General features: G+C 46.3%; 1 protein-coding gene across 1 annotated transcript in view; it reads right to left on the bottom strand.

The window, feature by feature from the left end:
- The window catches only part of dyrk4 (dual-specificity tyrosine-(Y)-phosphorylation regulated kinase 4), a 190,957-nt gene that overhangs the window by 89,872 nt on the left and 78,741 nt on the right, over positions 1-22,344 (bottom strand). The window contains exon 7 of the mRNA XM_086010256.1: positions 630-770. Within this exon, the coding sequence (XP_085866382.1) occupies positions 630-770 (141 nt within the window). The remainder of the gene's footprint in view (positions 1-629; positions 771-22,344) is intronic.

Here is a 22,344-nt window from a genome sequence, read left to right as displayed (position 1 = left end):
AAAATGGTTCTACTGGGAATTTAAGGCTTCTTTCATTTCTTTTTTTATCAACCCAGAAGGTGGCTTGGAACAGGCTCAGTTTAAGTGCCCTTGCAGGTACCGATGGCCCATGCAGACATGCAAATGATCCTATCCCTGCTAGTTGGTATAGGTGCTGCTCATGTGCCTCTTTTTCAAGCAACTATCTTATTCCCTTTTAAAAGAACTATGGACTTTGCTTGAACATTGCTTTATGGCAGAGATTCCACAGTTTAACCATGCAAATATTTGTATTCTTACTTTTCCTTTAATTATTTTTGAGAGTCTCCTAAATTTGCACCATTTCATTGCCATCTCACCAAGTTTAACTCTTAAAGAGTTGAAATCTGAAGACACTGATACCAAAGATACGTTGAGAGTAATAATTCAGTTTGTAATGAAAGCCTTGGGCTGAGATAATAGCAGTGATACAGACACCTGGCTAACTGAGGCATTAACAAAGGCATTCCATTACTGTACCAATAGAAACTGAATGAGTAAGGTGTTTGTATCAGCCTGTTTCATTTGATAGCTTATCTTTTGAACTCATTTAGTTAGGTCATTTGCTGTACTGGAGACTGATTGCAGTGACAAAGTGAGCTGTAGCTTACCCTAAAAGTTCAAAGGAAATGCACAGATGGTTTCGGAAATAAAAATATTCTTTCATATGAATAACATTGTTACTGCCATCTTTGTCCTTCTTATTCAGAATATCTAAAATCTTCAGTTCCACAAAAGCTTGGTGCTGAAACCTATTTTTAAAAATACAAATAAGTAAACAACAGTTCATCTATACAGTACTATTAAATATTTTCTGTATGTTATTGAGTAATGGTTACTATATGCAATTCACAAATGTGCTTCTTTGAGATTTACACAGTTAAAATTTTATCTACAGTGTTATAATTTAATATGCAACAGAATTCAATCTACAATTATATAATTTGCTGCAATGCAAAACTTCCTTAGTGCATAGTTTTGTTGCAGGTCCTTTGAATGGATTAGTAACAAATATACAATTAAAGACACAAAAGATGATTTACACGTCCTCTAGGCCCATCTTTTGTTTCTTTACTTGTCCCATTACCATCTCCTTTTGCCTTGCACAATCCCTTTTGTCATTTAATCTCTCCTGCCTTCCACCCTTTTGTTCTGTCCTCCCCTCCCCGCTTTCCCTGCCTCTGTACTTTGTTAAAACCTGTTATATCTCTAACTTTTTCCAGTTCTGATGAAAGGTCATCAACCTGAAAAGTTAACTCTGTTTTTCTCTCTCCACAGATGCTGCCTGACCTGCTGAGTATTTCCAACATTTTCTGTTTTTATTTTAGTAACAAATTAACTCACAAATGTTAGAAACATGTTATATTTTATTAATTGGTGCTGTAAGATTTTATTTACAATGATATTTTTATAGACGAGTAGGTTTAGGATCGGAAATCAATTTAAAAGGCTGGTCAGGAAACAAAATAAGTCTTCAGTATCACTTACACATGGTCATGTTTGTACCACAGAAGATCAACTTCAAGAGCCAGTGCTACTTAAAAATTTGAGCAATTAGCCAGACTGATCCTCCAGTAAAAAGTGGGGAACAAACCAAAAGAATTACATAAGCTTCCAAATAAGTCCTTTCATCTGATGAAGAATGAAAAGATGCAACATATTTGGACATTAGAAAAATCTATCAGTGGGAAAGTGAAGAAAATGGTACTGATCATAGCATGGAAATTTAAAGATCTTTTCTTTCTTGCCGATTTGCTTTGTTCCACTCATCCCCTTTGCCGAAAGGTGCTTGCTCTTTGCTGGGGCACAGTTCCAGAAGGTACTGTCCACCTTCCAGTAAGACAAAGTGCTGTCTTCAGTGGACTTAAACGGTGGGCTAATGCAGGGCTGCAACACTGAACGGCAGAAGAGGCCAGGGTAGGTGCAGCAGAGTGAGTGGAGAGGGGGACAGGTAGAGTGGGGTTAGAGGTTGAAAGGGGGAAGGTAAAGGAGGATTAGAGGCAGGGGAGGCCAAAGGGGTAGATAGAGCAGGGTTAGAGGTGGGAGTAGGGGAAAAGCAGTGCAAGGGAGTAGTAGAGGAAGACGGAGAGGGTGGAGGTAAGAATATAAGAACATAAGACGTAGGAGCAGGAATAGCTCATTTGGCCCTTTGAGCCTGCTCCACCATTCAATAAGATCATGGCTGATCTGATCTTGGCCTCAACTCCACTTCCATGCCCACTCCCCATAACCCTTTACTCCCTTATCGTTCAAAAATCTATCTCCACCTGAAATATATTCAATGACTCAGCCTCCACAACTCTCTGGAGAAGAGAATTCCAAAGATTCACGACCCTCTGAGAGAAGAAATTCCTCCTCATCTCCGATTTAAAAGGGTGCCCCCGTATTCTGAAATTATGCCCCCTAGTTCTAGATTCCCCCACGAGGGGAAACATCTGCTCTGCATCTACCTTGTCAAATCCCTTCAGAATCTTATATGTTTCAATAAGATCCCCTCTCATTCTTCTAAACTCCAATGAGTATAGGCCCAACCTGCTCAACCTTTCTTCATAAGACAACCCCTTCATCTCCGGAATCAACCTAGTGAACCTTCTCTGAACTGCCTCCAATGCAAGTATATCCTTCCTTAAATAAGGAGACCAAAACTGTACGCAGTACTCCAGGTGTGGTCTCACCAACGCCCTGTACAGTTGTAACAGGACTTCCCTACTTTTACATTCCATTCCCTTTGCAATAAAGGCCAACACTCCATTTGCCTTCCTAATTACCTGCTGTACCTGCATGCTAACTTTTTGTGATTCATGTACAAGGACCCCCAGATCCCTCTGTACCTCAGCATTTTGTAATCTCTCCCTATTTAAATAAAAATTTGTTTTTTTATTTTTCTTACCAAAGTGGATAACCTCGCATTTTCCCACATTAAACTCCATCTGCCAGATTTTTGCCCACTTACTTAGCCTATCTATATCCCTTTGGCGATTCTTTGCGTCCTCCACACAATTTGCTTTCCCACCTATCTTTGTATCATCAGCAAATTTGGCTACATTACGCTCAGTCCCTTCATCCAAGTCATTAATATAGATTGTAAATAGTTGAGGCCCCAGCACCGATCCCTGCGGCACCCCACTATTTAGTTTGCCAACCTGAAAATGACCCATTTATCCTGACTCTCTGTTTTCTTTTAGTTAGCCAATCCTCTATCCATGCTAATATATTACCCTCAACCCCGTGAGCTCTTATCTTGTGTAGTAACCTTTTATGTGGCACCTTATCAAAAGTCTTCTGGAAATCCAAATACACGACATCTACTGGTTCCCCTTTATCCACGCTGCTCGTTACATCCTCAAAGAACTCCAGCAAATTTGTCAAACATGATTTCCCTCTCACAAAACCATGCTGACTCTGCTTGACTATATTATGATTTTCTAAATGTCCTGCTATCACTTCCTTAATGATGGACTCCAGCATTTTCCCAATGACAGATGTTAGGTTAACTGGTCGATAGTTGCCTGCTTTCTGTCTCCCTCCTTTCTTAAATAGGGCCGTTACATTTGCGGTTTTCCAGTCCGCTGGGATCGCTCCAGAATCCAGGGAATTTTGGTAGATTACAACCAGTGCATCCATCATCTCTGTAGCCAACTCTTTTAAGATTCTAGGATGCACGCCATCGGGTCGACGGGACTTGTCCACCTAATTTAGTCCCATTAGTTTGCCTAGTACTTTCTCTCTAGTGATAGTGATTGTTTTAAGTTCCCCCCCACCCCAATAGCCCCTTGCTTATCCATTATTGGGATGCTTTTAGTGTCTTCTACCGTGAAGACCGATACAAAATATTTGTTCAAGGTCTCCGCCATTTCCCTGTTTCCCATTATTAATTCCCCAGACTCATCCTCTAGGGGACCAACGTTTACTTTAGCTATTCTCTTCCTTTTTATATATCTGTAGAAGCTCTTACTGTCTGTTTTTATATTTCTTGCTAGCTTCTCATAAGCTATCTTCTCTCTCTTTATCATTTTTTTAGTCGTCCTTTGCTGCTTTTTAAAAATTTCCCAATCCTCTGGCCTTTCACTATTCTTCGCAACATTGTATGCTTTTGTTTTCAATTTGATACCATCCTTTACTTTCTTAGTTAGCCATGGATGGTTCATCCTTCTCTTAGTCTTTCTTTCTCATTGGAATATATATTTCCCTGTGATATATTTTCCCAGTCCACTTTAACAAAGTCTGCCTTCATACCTTTGTAAGTACCTTTGTAAGTATAGGGGAGAGGACAGAGGGGAAGAAGAGGGAAGAGGGAGTGGAAGGGAGTGAGGAGAAAGGGGAGGAGTGGGAAGCAGTACGAGGAGGAGGGGAGGAAGGGAGAAGAACGGAGCAGGTATGAGTTTATTTATACCCTGAGAAGTAGGCGTAGGCAGTTTCCATTATAATTGTGGATAGAGAAATTTATAATGGAAAAAATTGGTCGGAAATATGTGTGCAGACATAAGATTTTAAATATCTGACTAGTTGATATGCTATGGCGTTGCACAAGGTAAGTCGGAGAATATCCCTCTTACCTGACTGCTGTCTGTGTTGTTCATTTTCTCTCTCTGTCTCTCCTCCTCTGGTTCTCTGTCTCTTCTACTTTACTACCCTGAACTCTTTTGATTTTCTCACTTTTTAAAAAATTTTCCTTTCGGCCAAGAAGTGGTGGGTTTATAGTCTGGTATGGTGTGGCAGGGAAAGGAGCCACCAACGACTGCTGGCTGGGGGTTTTCAGGGAGGATATGGGCCATAGCAGCTCCCTTCCCATCAATTCCTCCCCTTTACCTTGCTCCTATTATGTCCCCAACCCCTTCACCTTCCCCCTACTCATTCCCCTGTCTACCACATCAACACTCCTATCGTTATCCCTACCTCCTCCCTTTGAACTACCTACTCAACCCCTTTATCCCCCCCTTCCCTTGTTCTGTTGTCACTCAGCTCACCCTAACCCTCCATCCACTAACCCACTCTCACTTGCTCTCATGCTCAACAAAGGAGGGAGGATAGCTTGGTGAGAAATTCTGGGTGAGGCTTGGGGGAGTTGATTTTAAAGGAGAAACAAAAGAGGTGAAACATGGTGAGGTGCTCAAGGGAGGAGAAGGTACCAGAATAGTGTAGAGACCAAAGAATGATTTATTGATTAGGACCACACTGCCACCATGGCAGGCGGGGCACATGGTGGAAAGTATAGCTAGACAGAGAGGCTTCGGTAAGGGGCAAGATGTTGCCACCTTGAACCAAATTTCAGTTAAAGCCAAGATGTCAATGCAATTATTAACAATAAGGTCATGGATGGCAAGGGCATTATTTTTAATGAATGAATTTCTGGAGGGCAGCAATGATTGTTGATCCACTGTCAGAGTCTAAGGACGGGATTTTGCTCACTTTGGTGGGTCCAGGGCGGGCGATGTTGGTGGCGGGTCCCGACCCCGCTGCTGGCTCCATCCCGCTGTCCAAAATGACTTTCCGTTGATAGGGCTTGTTAAGCCCACCCAGCGCGTTTGTCGGTCCAATTAGAGGAAGCAGGTCTGGTGACGTCATTTCATGATGCGTCATCAGCCGGTTTCCTTAAAGAGACCATGGCCAACTTTATTTTGACATTTGTGCTGTCAGTGTTCTACAGAATTGAAGTGCTGCAATCACCGACAATGACTGCACAGAGGTGCACGGCTGCACCCAGGTTCTCCCATGACTCCTTCCATATGCTTCTGGAGAGAGTCAGAGCATGCAGGGAGGTTCCCTTCCCTTCCGATGGGCAGAAGACACCTCCCCAGAAGACAGCCTGGTTGGACATTGCACAGGAGGGCACAAGCAGGGATGTCATCAGGAGAACCTGGGTGCAATGGCGCAAACATAGAAACATAAAAACATAGAAGATAGGAGCAGGAGTAGGCCATTCGGACCCTCGAGCCTGCTCCGCCATTTAATGAGATCATGGCTGATCATCCAAGTTCAGTACTCTGTCCCTGCTTTCTCCCCATATCCCTTGATCCCTTTAGCCTTAAGAAATATATCTAACTCCTTCTTGAATATATGTAATGAATTGGCCTCAACTGCCTTCTGTGGTAGAGAATTCCACAGTTTCACCACTCTCTGGGTGAAGAAATTCCTCCTCATCTCTGTCCTAAATGGCTTACCCCTTATCCTTAGACTGTGACCCCTGGTTCTGGACTCACCCGCCATCAGGAACATCCTTCCTGCATCTAGTCTGTCTAGTCCTGTTAGAAATTTATAAGTTTCAATGAGATCCCCTCTCATTATTCTAAACTCTAGCGAATATAAGCCCAATCGACCAAATCTCTCTTCATATGTCATTCCTGCCATCCCAGGTATCAGTCTGGTGAATCTTCGCTGCACTCCCTCCATGGCAAGAACATCCTTCCTCAGATAAGGCGACCAAAACTGCACACAATACACAAGGTGTGGTCTCACCAAGGCCCTGTACAACTGCAGCAAGACATTCTTGCTCCTGTACTCGAATCCTCTCGCTATGAAGGCCAGCATACCATTTGCCTTCTTAACCACCTGCTGCACCTGCATGCTTACCTTCAGCGACTGGTGCACAAGGGCACCCAGGTCTCGTTGCACTTCCCCTTTTCCCAATCTATTGCCGTTCAGATAATAATCTGCCTTCCTGTTTTTGCCACCAGACTGGATAACCTCGCATTTATCCACATTATACTGCATCTGCCCAATCACCCAACCTGTCCAAATCATACTGGAGTTTCTCTGCATCTTCTTCACAGCACACATGCCCACCCAGCTTTGTGTCGTCTCATTAGATCACGAAACGTTAGTACAAAGCTACACTCACCTTCATCCTGCTGTGCCTCTCATCAGATGCCCCTCACTGCGCCTTCCCTACCCTGTAAAGGAAATAGCCATATTCCAAGAGATACACCATCCTATGAACGGAATTCTGACTTTATTAAAACATGAAAACTGGGTTTAAAAATCTAAAAGCCTCAATGACACAGGCTGTAAACAGAATACAGGCTTTTGAGATAAGATGGGTCGTTAACACAAAGCTGTAAACACCATACAAGCTTTTGAAATGGGAATTGGTTGTTGAAACTGAGACAATGGCCCTATTGAAGCAAAGGGTTGGAGTTTCCAAGAAGTCTGCAGTTTGGAAAAAACACAATAGTTATACCCAGTTTAAAGTGTTACAAACTAAAACTTCGAACAGAATCACAGAACATTAAAAAACCATGTGCCTTTGATAAATATGACATCAAATGAAAGACAGGAGATATAATTCTTAATACAACCAATTGAAGTAGCTAAGAAATGCATAGAACACCCTAGTTGAAGTGTTTTTAATTTACATGTTGTAAAAGATACCAACAGAAGACTTTGTAAATATGATATCAATAGATTATCCAAGCAATCACGTGGTTTTTGTATTGAACTTGGAAAAGTTAGGAGACACGACGTCTGCTTATAACCAGCTGAGGTGATTTAAGAATTGAATAGAGAACTTCGTAAGAATAAAATCAAATAAATACATCTGTTATAGCCGTTTTTTATGATAAGCTTTGAACACCTACATAGCAGACAGAATTCTGCAAGCTAACAGCTGAATTGACAGTAAGAGTAGAAAGAAGTCAACAGAAATATGACTAGAGATAATTAGCTTACATCAGCAGAAAACTTCAAAGGATATACCACTGAGAAAGGGTATAAAATATGGAACTTTCAGATAGGAAGCCAGAAGTCGCTAAAAGGGGCAAAGCGATTCTCTCACTCTTCAGAGGCAGGCTCTGTAAGTTTTTAACTCTTTGAGTCTCGGGGATCAAAAAGGTACTTTTATTTGATTTTGGTGGATATCCTGGATTAGAAATAAGACATAGAAATGTAAAAATGTAACAAAGTTAAGATTTAAGAATAAGGATCTCTGAGAATAAGAATTGTAAGCTATTTGTTTTTGAACTGTTAATGTTGCGACTGAATTCACCAGCTGTTAACTACATGTCAGTTCTTTAATAAAACTATATATTTTTAGAACTGTCTCAGAGTACTTCTGTATCAAACTCACAAACTCAATCCTGTACACTCTTTGGTGAGGAGTTGCAGAATTCTGGGGGAGTATTCCGGACCCTTGTTGTGTCCGTGTATAATAAGACACAGACTGCAGGAGAACGGTACAACAGGTGTTTACTCAACGTGGCTCACACTGGAACTGATCTGTACAGATTACTACTCAGTGCTATATACAGGTGTGGTCACTGCCGGTACTGCAGTATACATGAGCTGTAAAAGATAGTTCCCCCCTTAAAGGTATATACATTACAATTCCTCCCCTTTTAGATTAACAGTACCATAACACTCATTTAACAATTAAATATCAAACTAATTACAATTAACACTTTTAACATGCAACATTAGCTGAAAATAGTCTATTTATATATTCAGTCTTTGGGGAGGCTTCCTGATCCTTTCTGGATAGCACCTTTCCCGAGTGTCTTGCTCTTGATGCGGAGGCGATTCTGGCCCCCTGTCGTTGGTTGGTTCATCAGCTTCCGATGCTACTGTTTCTGGGGTAGATGCGACCTGTACGTCGGGTTCATCACCAGGTACGTATGGGCGAGGCATGGGGTTGACTTGTTCCTGTGACTCTAGGATCTGGTCAGCATGGCGTCTCACGATGCTCTCCCCAACGTCCACAGTGTACATTAGTGGGCCCTGCCGTGTACATTAGTGGGCCCTGGCTGCCATTTTTCTGTTCGGTAGTCGCGGGCCAAGACTGGTTGCCCTACATTGAAGCTCCTTGTTGGCTTCTCATGGATGTGCTGGAATTGCTTACTCTCAACATCTCTTCGTGTGTTTGGTCTCAGCAAATCCAGGCGAGATCTTAACCTTCGGTTAAAGAACATCATGGCTGGGGCCTGGTTGGTGACTGCATGTGTCGCATTCCGGTAGGCGAACAGGAAATTGTCCACCTTGTGCTGCAGTGGAATGTTGCCATTGTACATAGCCTTTATTGCCTTCTTAAAGGTTTGTACGAACCTCTCAGCCAATCCATTTGTGGCTGGATGATACAGGGCGGATGTGTAATGCCTTACCCCATTCTTTTTCAAGAACCTCTGGAACTCTTCGGACACAAACTGTGGTCCGTAGTCAGAGCAAATCTGTTCTGGCAAGCCATTCCTGGCAAAAATGGTCCGTAGGACTGCAATCGTTTTCTCCATGGTGGTGGAGGACATTTTGATGACCTCAGGCCATTTCGAGTGCGCATCCATGGCTATTAAAAACATTGAGTCCATGAATGGACCAGCAAAATCAATATGCACCCGTTGCCATGGAGATGAGGGCCACTCCCATGGGTGTAGAGGGGCCTGTGGTGGTGCATTTTGGACTTTCTGGCATCCTGAGCAGCTCTTGGTCAGGTCCTCGATTTGTTTATCGATTCCCGGCCACCACACATAAGCCCTGGCTAGGCTTTTCATTTTTACCCCTCCCAGATGACCCTCATGAAGCTCATTGAGCACTCTATCCCTTAACTTGGGTGGAATTACCACTCGGGATCCACACATCAAGGTCCCCCGGCACACTGACAGCTGTTCTCTCCTTGTCGAGAATGCTGGCAACAGTGAGTCTGTCAGGATTGGGAGTCATGGGGCCGTGTAGATACGGGGCCGTGCTGTCCAGGAGAGGTAGGTTCTGGACCCAAGTGCAGACAGACGAGGCGAGAAGCAGGTATACAGTCTTAATTAACAGTACTTTACTAGATTCACACATTACTAGATTCACACAAGGAAAACAGTAACAAACATAAGAGCTCAAGACAAGCTACCAAACGGCTAGTCAAGATAGGAACTCAGGACAAGCTTCCATGAGGCAACCCACTTGCCCAGACTGAGCTCGAGACAAGCTACCACATAGGCAACCGGCTTGCCGAGATAAGACTCAAGACAAGCTACCACAGGGGTAATCGGCTTATCAATACAGAGCTCAAGACAAGCTACCACAGGGCAACATGCTTGTCCAAACTGAGCATCTTATCAAGACTGAGCAACTTGTCAGCACCTTGTCAAGACCGAGATCAAAAGGAAGAACCACAGACTTAAATACAAGCAACAACCATGGCAACCAGCTTGTCAAGGCAAGCTGCCACAGAGCAAAAGGCTAGTCAAGACTGAGCACCTAGCCAAGACAGAGAACCTTGTCAAGACTAACTCCCTTGTCAGGACTAAGCCCAGAGGGAAGAAACCACAGAACTTAAATACAAGCAAAAACAGGTCAAACCAATAAACCAGATGAAAGGCAGTTAAGTAATAAACAGGAGAAACAAATAACAATTAACAAAGGGAAACCAACCAGTGAAGGTGCCATCTAGGGGTTACTGAAGGAACTGACCGGCACCCTCACAGAGTCGCCATGTGCTGGCCATCCCTTCACCATCAAATCATATACCCGAGACAGTGTCGGGTCATTTCGGGTTTCCTTTTCGATACAAGCGTTAGTTACCGGTAGGTATTCAACTATAGTCGAATGAAGTATTTTGACAGGATCCACTGCTGGTGCTTCCTCCGCAGTAGGCAGTGGCAGGCGTGATAGCCCATCAGCATTTCCATGCTGTTTCGTGCCCTTATATTCAATCTCATAGTGGTGCGCCCCTAGAAAAAGTGACCATCTTGGTAGTCGTTGCGCAGTCATCACCGGAACGCCCTTCTTCGGATTAAAAATGGAGACAAGAGGCTGGTGATCAGTCAGCAAGGTGAATTTCTGCCCATGCAGATAGTGATTGAACTTTTTCACTCCCCACACTAGGCTGAGGGCCTCCCTGTCAATCTGGGCGTAGTTACGCTCGGCTGAGGTTAGTGATCGTGACGCAAAGGCTATTGGCCTCTCTGAGCCGTCCGAGAATTTGTGCGACAGCACCACTCCAATGCCGTAGGGTGACGCATCACATGCCAACCGAATTGGTAATACATAGATACATAGAAGATAGGAGCAGGAGTAGGCCATTCGGCCCTTCGTGCCTGCTCCGCCATTCGATGAGATCATGGCTGATCCTTTAATTCAGTATCCCGTCCCCGCCTTCTCTCCGTAACCCTTAACCCCTTTTGCCCGTAGAAATATATCTAATTCCCTCTTAAATATATTTAATGAGCTGGCGTACACTGCCCTCTGTGGCAATGAGTTCCACAGGTTCACCACTCTCTGAGTGAAGAAATTCCCCCTCATCTCTGTCCTAAATGGTTTAGCCCTTATCCTTAAATTATGTCCTCTAGTTCTGTTCTCACCCGCCAAGGGAAACATTCCTTCTGCATCCAGTCTGTCTAGACCTGTCAGAATTTTATACACTTCTATGAGGTCCCCTCTCAATCTTCTAAACTCCAGTGTGTACATCCCTAAACTACATAGTCTCTCCTCATAGGTCATTCCCGCCATTCCTGGTATCAGCCTGGTGAATCGCCGCTGCACCCCCTCCATGGCAAGAACATCCTTCCTCAGATGAGGCGACCAAAACTGTACACAGTACTCGAGGTGTGGTCTCACCAGTGCCCTGTACAGCTGCAGCAAGGTATCCCTGTTCCTGTATTCTAACCCTTTTGCTATGAAGGCCAGCATACCGTTTGCCTTCTTGACCGCCTGTTGCACCTGCATGCTCGCCTTCAGTGACTGGTGTACAAGAACACCCAGGTCTCTCTGTACTTCCCCCTCTCCCAATCTATTGCCATTTAAATAATAATTTGCCCTCCCGTTCCTGCACCCAAGGTGGATAACTTCGCACTTGTCCACATTATAGTGCATCTGCCATTTATCCGCCCAATCGCCCAGTCTGTCCAAATCGCTCTGGAGCTTCCTGGTCTCTTCCTCTGAGCCCACCCCCCCTCCTAGTTTAGTGTCGTCTGCAAATTTGGAAATGCTGCATCCGACTCCCTGATCCAGGTCATTAATGTAAATTGTGAACAGCTGGGGGCCCAGGACAGATCCCTGTGGTACCCCACTTGTTACTGCCTGCCATTCAGAAAATGAGCCGTTTATTCCAACTCTCTGTTTTCTATCTGACAGCCAGTTCCCTATCCACGCCAAAACTTTCCCCTTTATCCCATGAGCCTCAATTTTCCATGCTAATCTTTTATGTGGGACCTTATCGAAGGCCTTTTGGAAGTCCAGGTACACCACATCTACTGGCTCTCCCCCATCTATTCTACCAGTTACTCCCTCAAAAAATTCCAATAGATTAGTCAAGCACGATTTACCCTTTGTAAATCCATGTTGACTCTGTCCTATCCTGTCCCCATTTGCTAAGTGCTCCGCTATTTCATCCTTAATGATGGACTCCAGCATTTTGCCCACAACTGATGTAAGGCTTACAGGTCTGTAATTACCTGCTTTTTCCCTACCCCCCTTTTTGAATAGTGGGGTAACGTTAGCTACCCTCCAATCCATCGGCACTGTTCCCGAGTCTAATGAATTCTGAAAAATCATCCTTAGTGCATCCGCTATCTCTAGGGCCACCTCCTTCAGTACCCTAGGATGCATGTTATCAGGCCCTGGGGATTTGTCCACCTTCAATCCCTTTAGCTTCCTTAACACCATATCCTTAGAGATATTGATTTGCGTCAGTTCCTCCTTTGCCAATGTCCCTATTTTTCCCGATATCCCAGGGAGGTTTTTTGTGTCTTCCTTCGTAAAGACTGACCCAAAGTATGCATTTAGTTGATCTGCCATTTCCTTATTTCCCATTATATATTCCCCCGTATCTGACTGCAATGGACCAACTTTGGTTTTCACCAGTCTTTTCCTTTTGATATACTTATAAAAGCTTTTGTAGTTAGTTTTTATATTTTCCGCCAGCTTGTTTTCGTAAGCTATTTTGCCCCTCTTGATTATGCCCTTTGCCCTCCTTTGCTCTATCTTAAACTGTTCCCAATCTTCCGCTCTGGCGCTTTTTTTGGCTATTTTATACGCCCTATCTTTGGATTTTATGCTGTCTCTAATTTCCCCTGTTATCCACGGTTGAGTCACCTTTTTAGATTTCCTTTTATGCCAGATTGGTATAAACAATTTTTGCAATTTTGTCATTCTATCTTTAAATGTTTGCCATTGTTTATCTACCTCCAGTCCTCCCAGGAACGTTGTCCAATCAGACCTACTCAGTTCCCGTCTCATGGCATCATAATTCCCCTTGTTTAAATTCAGGACCTTAGTCTCTGAGTCAATTTCTTCGCTCTCCATTTCGAGTGAGAAATCGATCATGTTATGATCGCTCTGACCCAAGGGTCCCCGTACAACAAGATTACTGATTAGTCCCTTCTCATTGCACAGTACCCAGTCCAATATAGCCTGTTCCCGAGTTGGTTCCTCGACATATTGATCCAGATAACCATCCCTCAAACACTCAAGGAATTCCTCCTCCTCATTATTTTTACTGATTAGGCTAGTCCAATCTATATGTAAGTTAAAGTCACCTGGGTTGTAATGGGCCAATACCTCTTTCGATGTGATTAGTGTTTTGCTCTTCTGGAAAGCTCGTCTACATTCGTCACTCCACTTCCATGGCACCCCAGTTTGCAGTAGGGTGTTCAGTGGGTGTAGTATTGTAGACAAATTTGGCAAGAACTTATGGTAGTAGTTTACCAGCCCGAGGAACGACCTCAGTTGTGACACATTTTCCGGTGCTGGAGCCTTGACTATTGCCTCAATCTTCTCTGGGGACTTATGTAACCCCTCTTTATCGATAACGTGGCCATAATACGAGATCTGTTTTCTAAAAAACTCTCATTTGGGGCGGTTAGCTCGGAGCCCATATTCCTGCAATCTAGTGAGCACCTGCTCCAGGTTGGCAAGGTGATCACTGTCATTTTCGCCCGTGACCAGGATGTCGTCCAAATAACACTGGGTCCCTGGGATCCCTTGCAGGACTTGTTCCATTGCCCTCTGCCAAATAGCCGGAGCTGATGCTACCCCGAATACCAGCCGGTTGTATTGGTAGAGACCATTATGGGTGTTGATTGTGAGGTATTTTTTTGATGCTTCTTCTACCTCCATTTGCAGATACGCCTGGGCCAGATCAATCTTAGTGAAGCGTTTCCCTCCAGATAGCGAGGCAAAAATATCTTCAATCCGCGGAAGTGGATATTGTACGGTGTGAAGGACCGGGTTCACTGTTACCTTAAAGTCCCCACAGATGCGAACCTTCCTTGGTTCCCCAGGCGTGCTGCTCAACGACTTTTTCATCACAGGGACGATGGGTGTAGCCCTTTCGCTCCAGTCTACCTTGGACAGTGCACCTGAACGTTCCAGACTCTCCAGCTCTGCTTTGACGGCTGGGCGGATTGCATAAGGTCTGGCCTTAAAAAATTTTGGGCTTGTGTTTTCTTCAATTTTAATCGTCGCTGTCATGCCTTTTAGTGTTCCGAGTCCTTGCTGGAACACTTCTTTCGCATCAGTTAGGATCTTTGACAGTCGCCCAGGTGTGACGTCGTCATCCTTTTTGTCAGCCACAGTCAGTGCCTGTATGGAATGCCAATCCAGTTGTATTTTCCGGATCCATTCACGTCCCAGTAATGGTGGTCCTCCATCTTGCAATACATACAGGTCTAGTTTTGGTGTTTCCTTACCGTTATATATAACAGTCACCCTTATTTTTCCTTTGGGGTAGACTTTTTGCCCCGTGTACGTCTTCAAAATAATTTTTGTGTCTCTCAAGGGTATGTGTGAGACTAGCCGCTCATAGTCCCGTTGGTTTATGACTGTTAGGGCTGATCCTGTGTCCAATTCCATCTTTACCTGGACACCTGCTATCTTGAGAGTGACCCAAATGGTTCGGTGATCCTCCGCTGTGATCACATTATGTAGTTTCAGACAACTCAGTTCCCTGCTTTCGGAGTCGTCATCACTCTTTTGTTCGTCTGAACTATTCTCCGTCATCTTATGTACCTTCTTGTACTTTTCTTTGGTAGGTTTCTTGTTGCTGGTTTTCTTTCCCGACCTGCAGACTCGTGCTATGTGTCGTACTTTTCCACACTGTCTGCACACTTTATCTTTGAACGAGCAATCATTCTGGTCGTGTGTTGTTCTGCCGCAGCGATAGCACTTCTCTGTTCCATATGACATTTCGTTTGTGCCATATTCTTGCGGTCTCTGTTGTATCTCTGCAGCGCCCCGTGCTGCTGCTTCATATGATACCGCAATGTTGAAAGCCTTTTCCAGCGCAAGGTCCTTTTCAGATAAAAGCCGTTTCTGGGTTCCTTCACTTTGAAGCCCACACACAAACTTGTCCCTTAAGGTATCTGCCAGTCCCGCTCCAAACTGGCAGTGTTTCGATAGTTTGCGCAGTTCTGTTAAATAATCAGCATTGCTTTCATCCTTATGCTGGTTCCGTTTGTGAAACTTGAATCTTTCTGCTATCAGCAGCGGTGTGGGGTTTAAATGTTCCTGTAGTATCGTTACTATGTCTTCAAAACTCTTTTCCATTGGCTTCATTGGGGTTACTAGATTTCGTAATAAACCATACGTCTTTGCACCCATTAAATTTAACAATACCGACGCTTTCTTGTCATCTGACACCTCATTTGCCTTGCAGTATACCTCTATTCGTTCGACATATGTAGTCCAATCTTCGACTTCATTGTCAAATGCGGTGATACTGCCACTCTTCGGCATTTTGGGTGTGGTTTAAAATGGCGTCTCCCAATGGCTTAAAATGGCGTCTCCCGCGCTTTCCTTCCTGCCCCGCTGCTGCCAACGCTGCTCCCGGCGGTTCTCGTGGCAATGGCGGCGCCCTGTAGGTTTCGCGCGCTTCTCCTGCGCTGCTGCCAACGCCGCTCTCGGTGGTCCTCGTGGCAATGGCAGCGCCTCGCGGGTTTCTGTGCGTCTCTCTCTCCCTCTCTTCGACGCTGCTCGGCCCCTGAACACCGGCTGCGCCCTGTGCGCTCTGCCCTCTCTCTCTCTTCCCCCGTCGACGCTGCTCGGCCCTTTGCTGTGCCGCTCGGTCGGGCTCTAGCCCGCCGCTGTCCGGGAAGGGTCTGCGCACTACCTGTTGCCAGCCCGTTTCGCTGGACCACCTCGACTGGAAAGCCAAGCCTGGCTCTCGACAGCCTCCCCCGCAATTCTTGAGTCTCTGCTGGATGCCTGGGCGGTTGCCCGTGGTCGACGCCCGAGTCTCTGGCCTTGACCTCCAATCCACTGATCTCCAGGAACGAATCCCCGGGAGGTGATGCAGAGTTGCAGGTAGGTTCGAACTTGCCTTGTCGCCAATGTTGTGTCCGTGTATAATAAGACACAGACTGCAGGAGAACGGTACAACAGGTGTTTACTCAACGTGGCTCACACTGGAACTGATCTGTACAGATTACTACTCAGTGCTATATACAGGTGTGGTCACTGCCGGTACTGCAGTATACATGAGCTGTAAAAGATAGTTCCTCCCTTAAAGGTATATACATTACAACCCTCATAATACCCGGAACGTTACAGTCTAGTTAAACTTATTAAAAGTGCTATCTGGAGGATGGTAACATCTTCAAGTCATTCCTTTCCTTTAGGGAGAGATAGTCTGGACCTTTAGACCCAATTAAGCGTCTTATAGGATTTGGCTATCTCTAACTTTAGTTGAATGCAAACGTCTGGGGAATACGCCTGATCCGGGGTAGCCCGAAAAGGGCTCGGACTAGTAATTATCCCTTCAACCCTACCCCTGCACATCCTTACTCACAACAACTAACTTGCACCTCCACCCATCCCTCTCTCTCTATCTACATTATCACATCCCCGTCTTACTAGCCACCCCTCACACTCATCCTCATCCTAGTGCAAACATACCAGCTAACAACACGCAAGGGTAGCGACTTGGGTGTTTTATCCAATAGCAAAATACTGCGGATGCTGGAAATCTGAAATAACAACAGAAAATGCTGGAAACACTCAGCAGGTCAGGCAGCATCCGCGGAGAGAGAAAAACAGAGTTAACATTTCAGGTCTGTGACCCTTCGTCAGAACTGGTTCCAACATTTTCTATTGTTACTTGGGTTTTTTATCCAATGTTTATGTAAAGTTTCTGTTAATGAGGTATCAAACATTGCTGCTGCTGGTGTGCCTGGTGCTTCTAGGCACACCAGCAGCAGCAGGGGCTCATCGTGGTCCAATTCTGAGGACCAAGGTGAGACAGTATAAATGGTATCCATGTTGATGGAATAGATGGCAGGTGAAGTAGAGATGACAAAAGCATTTTGTCAATGGTGAGAGATTTCTTCCAATGAGGTGATACTGGATGGAGAGTGGAAAGTTGAAAGCCTGCAGAATCTGTGCTGGAAATGGACTGAGATACAGCTTGTGGCTGAGGAAAGTGGTGATCTCTCAGGTGGGAGCTTTTACTGTACATTTGAAGCTGTCAAGTAATCAGCTGGAGCAATGGCCACTGAACTCCCTCCTCAGGTTGACAGCCATGGTCCCTGAACAGTGTGGTTCCTGTGGCCATGAAGTTAAAGTGAAAAGGTAAGTTAAAAAAGCCTGTTAATGATCTGTCAACTAGATGTTAATGAGATTAATTAGGTCCCCCACCGCTGCCTGTCAGGTCTGTCAGCACTGCCAGACTCAACATTGGGAAAGGCGCGTGGTGGCAGGTTGACAGCGGGGTCGCGACCCGCTGTCAAAAAAGAACACTTTCCCACCCAACTCGCCACCGATCCTGCCCGCTGACCCCCTGGAAAATTCTGGCCTAAGAAATAACGATGGATGTGGTGAACGGAACAGGAAGGAGGTTTGCAAAATTAGCCCCCAGTGCACGTTGGGTGGGAAGGCTGGTGAGCGAGGAGGATGGAGCAATTGAGGTAAGCAGACAGCCACAATGGGCCCGTCGGGGAAGGCATAAAGGCACAGAAGGTATTTGTGGGCTAATTCAAGGGGTATTCAAGCCTGAGACAGCAGCAAGAGAGTAGGGAAACAGAAGAGTAGCAATAGTTTGGGATAGGGATTGGTTCAAAGTCCATGATGAGGCCTTCGACAACATGGACCACTTTCCATACTTCGGGAGCCTACTGTCAACAAGGGCAGACATCGATGATGAAGTCCAACACCACCTTCAGTGTGCCAGTGCAGCCTTCGGTCGCCTGAGGAAGAGAGTGTTTGAAGACCAGGACCTCAAACCCAGTACCAAGCTCATGGTCTACAGAGCAGTAGTGATACACGCCCTCCTGTATGCTTCAGAGACATAGACCATGTACAGCAGGCACCTCAAAGCACCAGAGAGGTACCACCAATGCTGCTTCCGCAAGATCCTGCAAATCCATTGGCAGGATAGGCGCACCGACGTCAGTGTTCTCGCTCAGGCCAACATCCCCAACTTCAAAGCTTTGACCACGCTCGATCAGCTCCGATGGATGGGTCACATCGTCCGCATGCCCGATCCGAGACTCCCAAAACAAGCGCTCTACTCAGAGCTCCGACACGGCAAGCGAGCCCCAGGTGGGCAGAGGAAACGCTTCAAGGACACCCTCAAAGCTTCCTTGAAAAAGTGCAACATCCCCACCGACACCGGGGAATCCCTGGCCCAAGACAGCACAAAGTGGAGGAGAAGCATCCGGGAAGGCGCCGAACACCTCGAGTCTCTTCGCCGGCAGCAAGCGGAAGCCAAGCGCAAACAGCGGAAGGAGCGCATGTCAACCCAAGCACCCCACCCACCCGCCCCTTCAACCACCGTCTGCCTCACCTGTGACAGAGACTGTAGGTCCCGCATTGGACTCATCAGTTACCTATGTAAGGTTTCGCAAGAATTTCCAAAATTCGACAGCCCCGAAGATTATATTTTTGATTGAAGGAAACCTGGGTAGAATATACCTTAAAAATCCAGGGCATCAAAAGATGGCTGTCCGGCCTCGTGGCAAAAGACACAAGGCAGACTGTGTGTATGTGGAAGGAAATTCAAAGATGGCTGATAAAGGATTTGAAAAAAAAAACAGCCTCTGAAGTAATGAGGTATTTAAACTATCAATCCACTGCAGTTTAGGAAGTTTCACCGCAGGACAATGGATGTTTGTTTACACGAACTCTTACAATGTTGACTCAAGTGATTAAGTACTTGAGACTGTCAATCAATTGCGGTTGGGCGGGACCGCAGGACAATTGGATTTGTTTACACTAACATCCAAGGGCTGTTTACTCAGCACTTAAAGAAACAGACATGTTTTTTTCAAACTGAGACAGCTTTATTCAAACCAGTCAATGAATGGGGTAATACATTAAAACCCATCACAGTCAATGGGGACAGATCGATTCCCTTTTATATAGCCCAGATACATCCGGATTTGGGCGCGAAGATTTCGGCTCCCAATTGGGGTACATAGATAGCCTCTCGGGAAGCCATTCTCTCTCTCTGTCGCCTCACCTCCGTGCTCTGCCTACAGAAGAACAGCTCAGCAAGCCCGCCCAAAAGAACTGGAATACCAGCAGTTACTTTTAAATACTGGGGTATCTCTGCTTCGGGGCGGTGAAGAGTACAGACCGCAGGGGCACGGAGCAGGCGTTTCACTGGTGAGCATAGATTTTCTGGCCCATTACAAGGCAACTTAGATAGGTATTAGGGGTGGGAATTAAGGGGAATTTTGTTAAAATTGTAATTTTAGTCAATTTTCCCTCGATGCGTCCGTTTCCTCTCCCCTATTAAGTAATAGTGTTGTACTAAGCAAAAGAGTGCTGTAGTAAGCAAAAGTGTACTGTATTAAGTAAAAGTGTGCTGCACTAGGTAAAAGTGCTGTATTTAGTAAAAGAGTATTGTATTAAGCAAAATAGTGCTGTATTGATTATTTTCAATTTATTTCCTTTTATTTCAATAAATACTGGTCTTCTTTGCACCCAACCACGAGTCTCGTTTTGTCTACATCGCTACTGAATAAGTCCGGCGGTCAGAACCAAGAAAAGGGGAGCGATTCGAAACTGCACGGGGCTCTGGAGCAGCTCAGATACTTCTGACTGGCCAGAGACTATAACCCCAGTTATAACCCCATTTCTACAAAATGGCGATCGCGGCAGGACCGTTAGCAACGGTATGCGATGCAGCAGACGGTGGTTTGGGTCTGGAGAGAGCAGCAGTTATTGGTTTTCTTTTTATCACCCCACTGGTCTGTTTGTGGTTAGGTGCCCGTAGGCTTGGGGAAGCTACCCGCAGGCTTAGGGAATCGAGAGCAGAGAGTTTGGATAGGGAAAGGGAGGTTGAAGAATACAAGGCCAAGATAGAGCGCCTGGTGGTCCAGTTTCGTGCGGGCAAAAGCCACACGAGGCACGAGTCAGAGTACCTGAAGTGCCTCGTGTGGCAGAGGCCAAGAGCAATGAGATGAGGGTGCGGGAGGAGAACGCCCGCCTCATACAAGAAATTAAAGAGCAGGAGGAAAAGGTTAGGGAGGTAAAGGCAGCATATAAGCTGGCCTGCGAGCAAGGGTTTGAGGAAGCAGATCATGGTCCTTGTAGGGAAGAGATAGAAAGCTTGAATATGGCTTTAAAGAGGGCAAAGGGGATGATATGTCTGATCAGCCCGAAGGCAGGTCAGCTGGATTTTACCGGCAACCCAAATAAAACCATCCCACAGGCAACACCCAGGAAAAGGTTGGTCAGGGAATCGGAGGTCCCATGACCACCACCCACGGCTCCGAGCTTTCAGGAGCTCTGGCAGCAAAGGGGGGTGGCGGATGAGATGGTAGAGGAAGCACAGCAGGCCCCGCTAGATAGGCTGGGACCAGGACCAGTGCACCCCCTCCGACAACGGAGGTACAGTCCACCCGTTGATGAAGATGACCCAAGGGCCATCCAGAATCAGTTTGTGGTGCCGTATGGCACCCACCAGCTCAGGGACATGGTTAGCCACATCCCCAAGCTCACTAAAAAGGGAGACCCCTCTCTACACTTCAGGGAGCTAGAGCAGGCAGCTTGTGTAAATGACTGCAATGACGCAGAGCAAGCAAAAATGCTGCTGTTTTCCCTGGCAGGTGATCTCCTCCAGGCCCTATCTGGCGAGTGCAAAAGGAGGCAGAGGGATTATGAAGGTCTCAAGAATGAGATATTGGAGGCCATGGGACTCAATGATGGTAGTCCGTTCGCCCGGGTAGAAAGAACGGTGCGGCTGCCAGGGGAGTCCCCGCAGGCGTTCGCAGACAGGCTGTGGCCAGTCTACCGGAGCGCCTGCCCGGGAATGCCAGGGCGGGCAGCACTGGACCCAGTCCAATTGACCCACTGGCTCCGTTGTCTTATGACAAATAGCCTACCCCAGATCCAAGCCCAGGTCGCGGCTTGGTTTGACCCCCGAAACCCCCAGACCACCGAAGAAGCGGTGATCCGCCGGCTCACAGTAGCCTTTAGAAACCTAAGGTGTATCGAGATGCCCCAACCCAAGGGAAAGGTCCATGAGATTAAACCTGGGAGCCAGAGTAAGAAAGAGTGGCACCAGGAGGGAAACCGTCCCTCCCAGGCTAGGTTAAATTGTTATGGGTGCGGGAAAGACGGTCACTGGAGAAAAGGCTGTAAGAATCCCTGGAAGGATAACCAGGGAAAGGATCCCACAGCCCCAGCCCAAAAGGCAGGGCCAGATATCCCTCCCGCTGCGATTGAGTAATTTTTACAGTCCCTACGGTCTCTTCTGACTGGCCAGGGGAGAGTAGCAGCCACCACCGGTGCTTTGACCCCGTCTGCCCCATCCCACTCCCAGCAATGACTAGAGCCAGCGCAGCCTGTTGACCTGTGTCCCCGCGAAAATGCTGAGGGGAGCAGGCCCTATGTTAAGATGGGGGTGAAGACGGTGCAGGGGAGATATTCGGTGGACATTGGAGCCTCCAGCACGGTGGTCCACTTGGAAGACCTGACCAATTCACCCCGGTCTAACAAGGTCCCATTTAGCTTAATGGGACCCACAGGGAAACGGGCAGCTGGGAGTGGACCTGAGGTCAGAAATCCTCAGCCCGCAGCGGGTACAAGCCCACAGGCTGCACAGGCAGGCACTGTGGCTTGTGCTAGGGGAGGAGCCATTCATGACCAGTGTAAGTTGTTTAAGCAGGGGGGCAGGGAAGGAGAGTTCTGGGACCCCTGTAGAGCAGGTATGCTAGCAACAATCCGGGACAGGGGGGGCACACAGGGGATAGCTTTGGCCCTGGACCAAAAGCAGGTCCAAGTCCAAGATTCCACCTTTAAGGCCGCCCTGGCAAGGGAAAAGGAGTTAGAACAGAGTTACTGGCAGGCTGCCAGTTATATTAAACAATGCAGGTTGTTTGAGCCGGGGGCAGGGAAACACGCAGCTGGGATTGAACCTGAGAATAGAAATCCTCAGCCTGCAGCGCATACGCTCACACAGACTGCACACGCAGG

This window comes from Somniosus microcephalus, chromosome 17 (assembly GCF_052327205.1).
Source record: "Somniosus microcephalus isolate GS21.2 chromosome 17, FLI_Smic_1.0, whole genome shotgun sequence".
Taxonomy (NCBI): Eukaryota; Metazoa; Chordata; class Chondrichthyes; order Squaliformes; family Somniosidae; genus Somniosus; species Somniosus microcephalus.
Note: the sequence above shows the minus strand (reverse complement) of the source record. Positions and strands in the feature narration are given on the sequence as shown.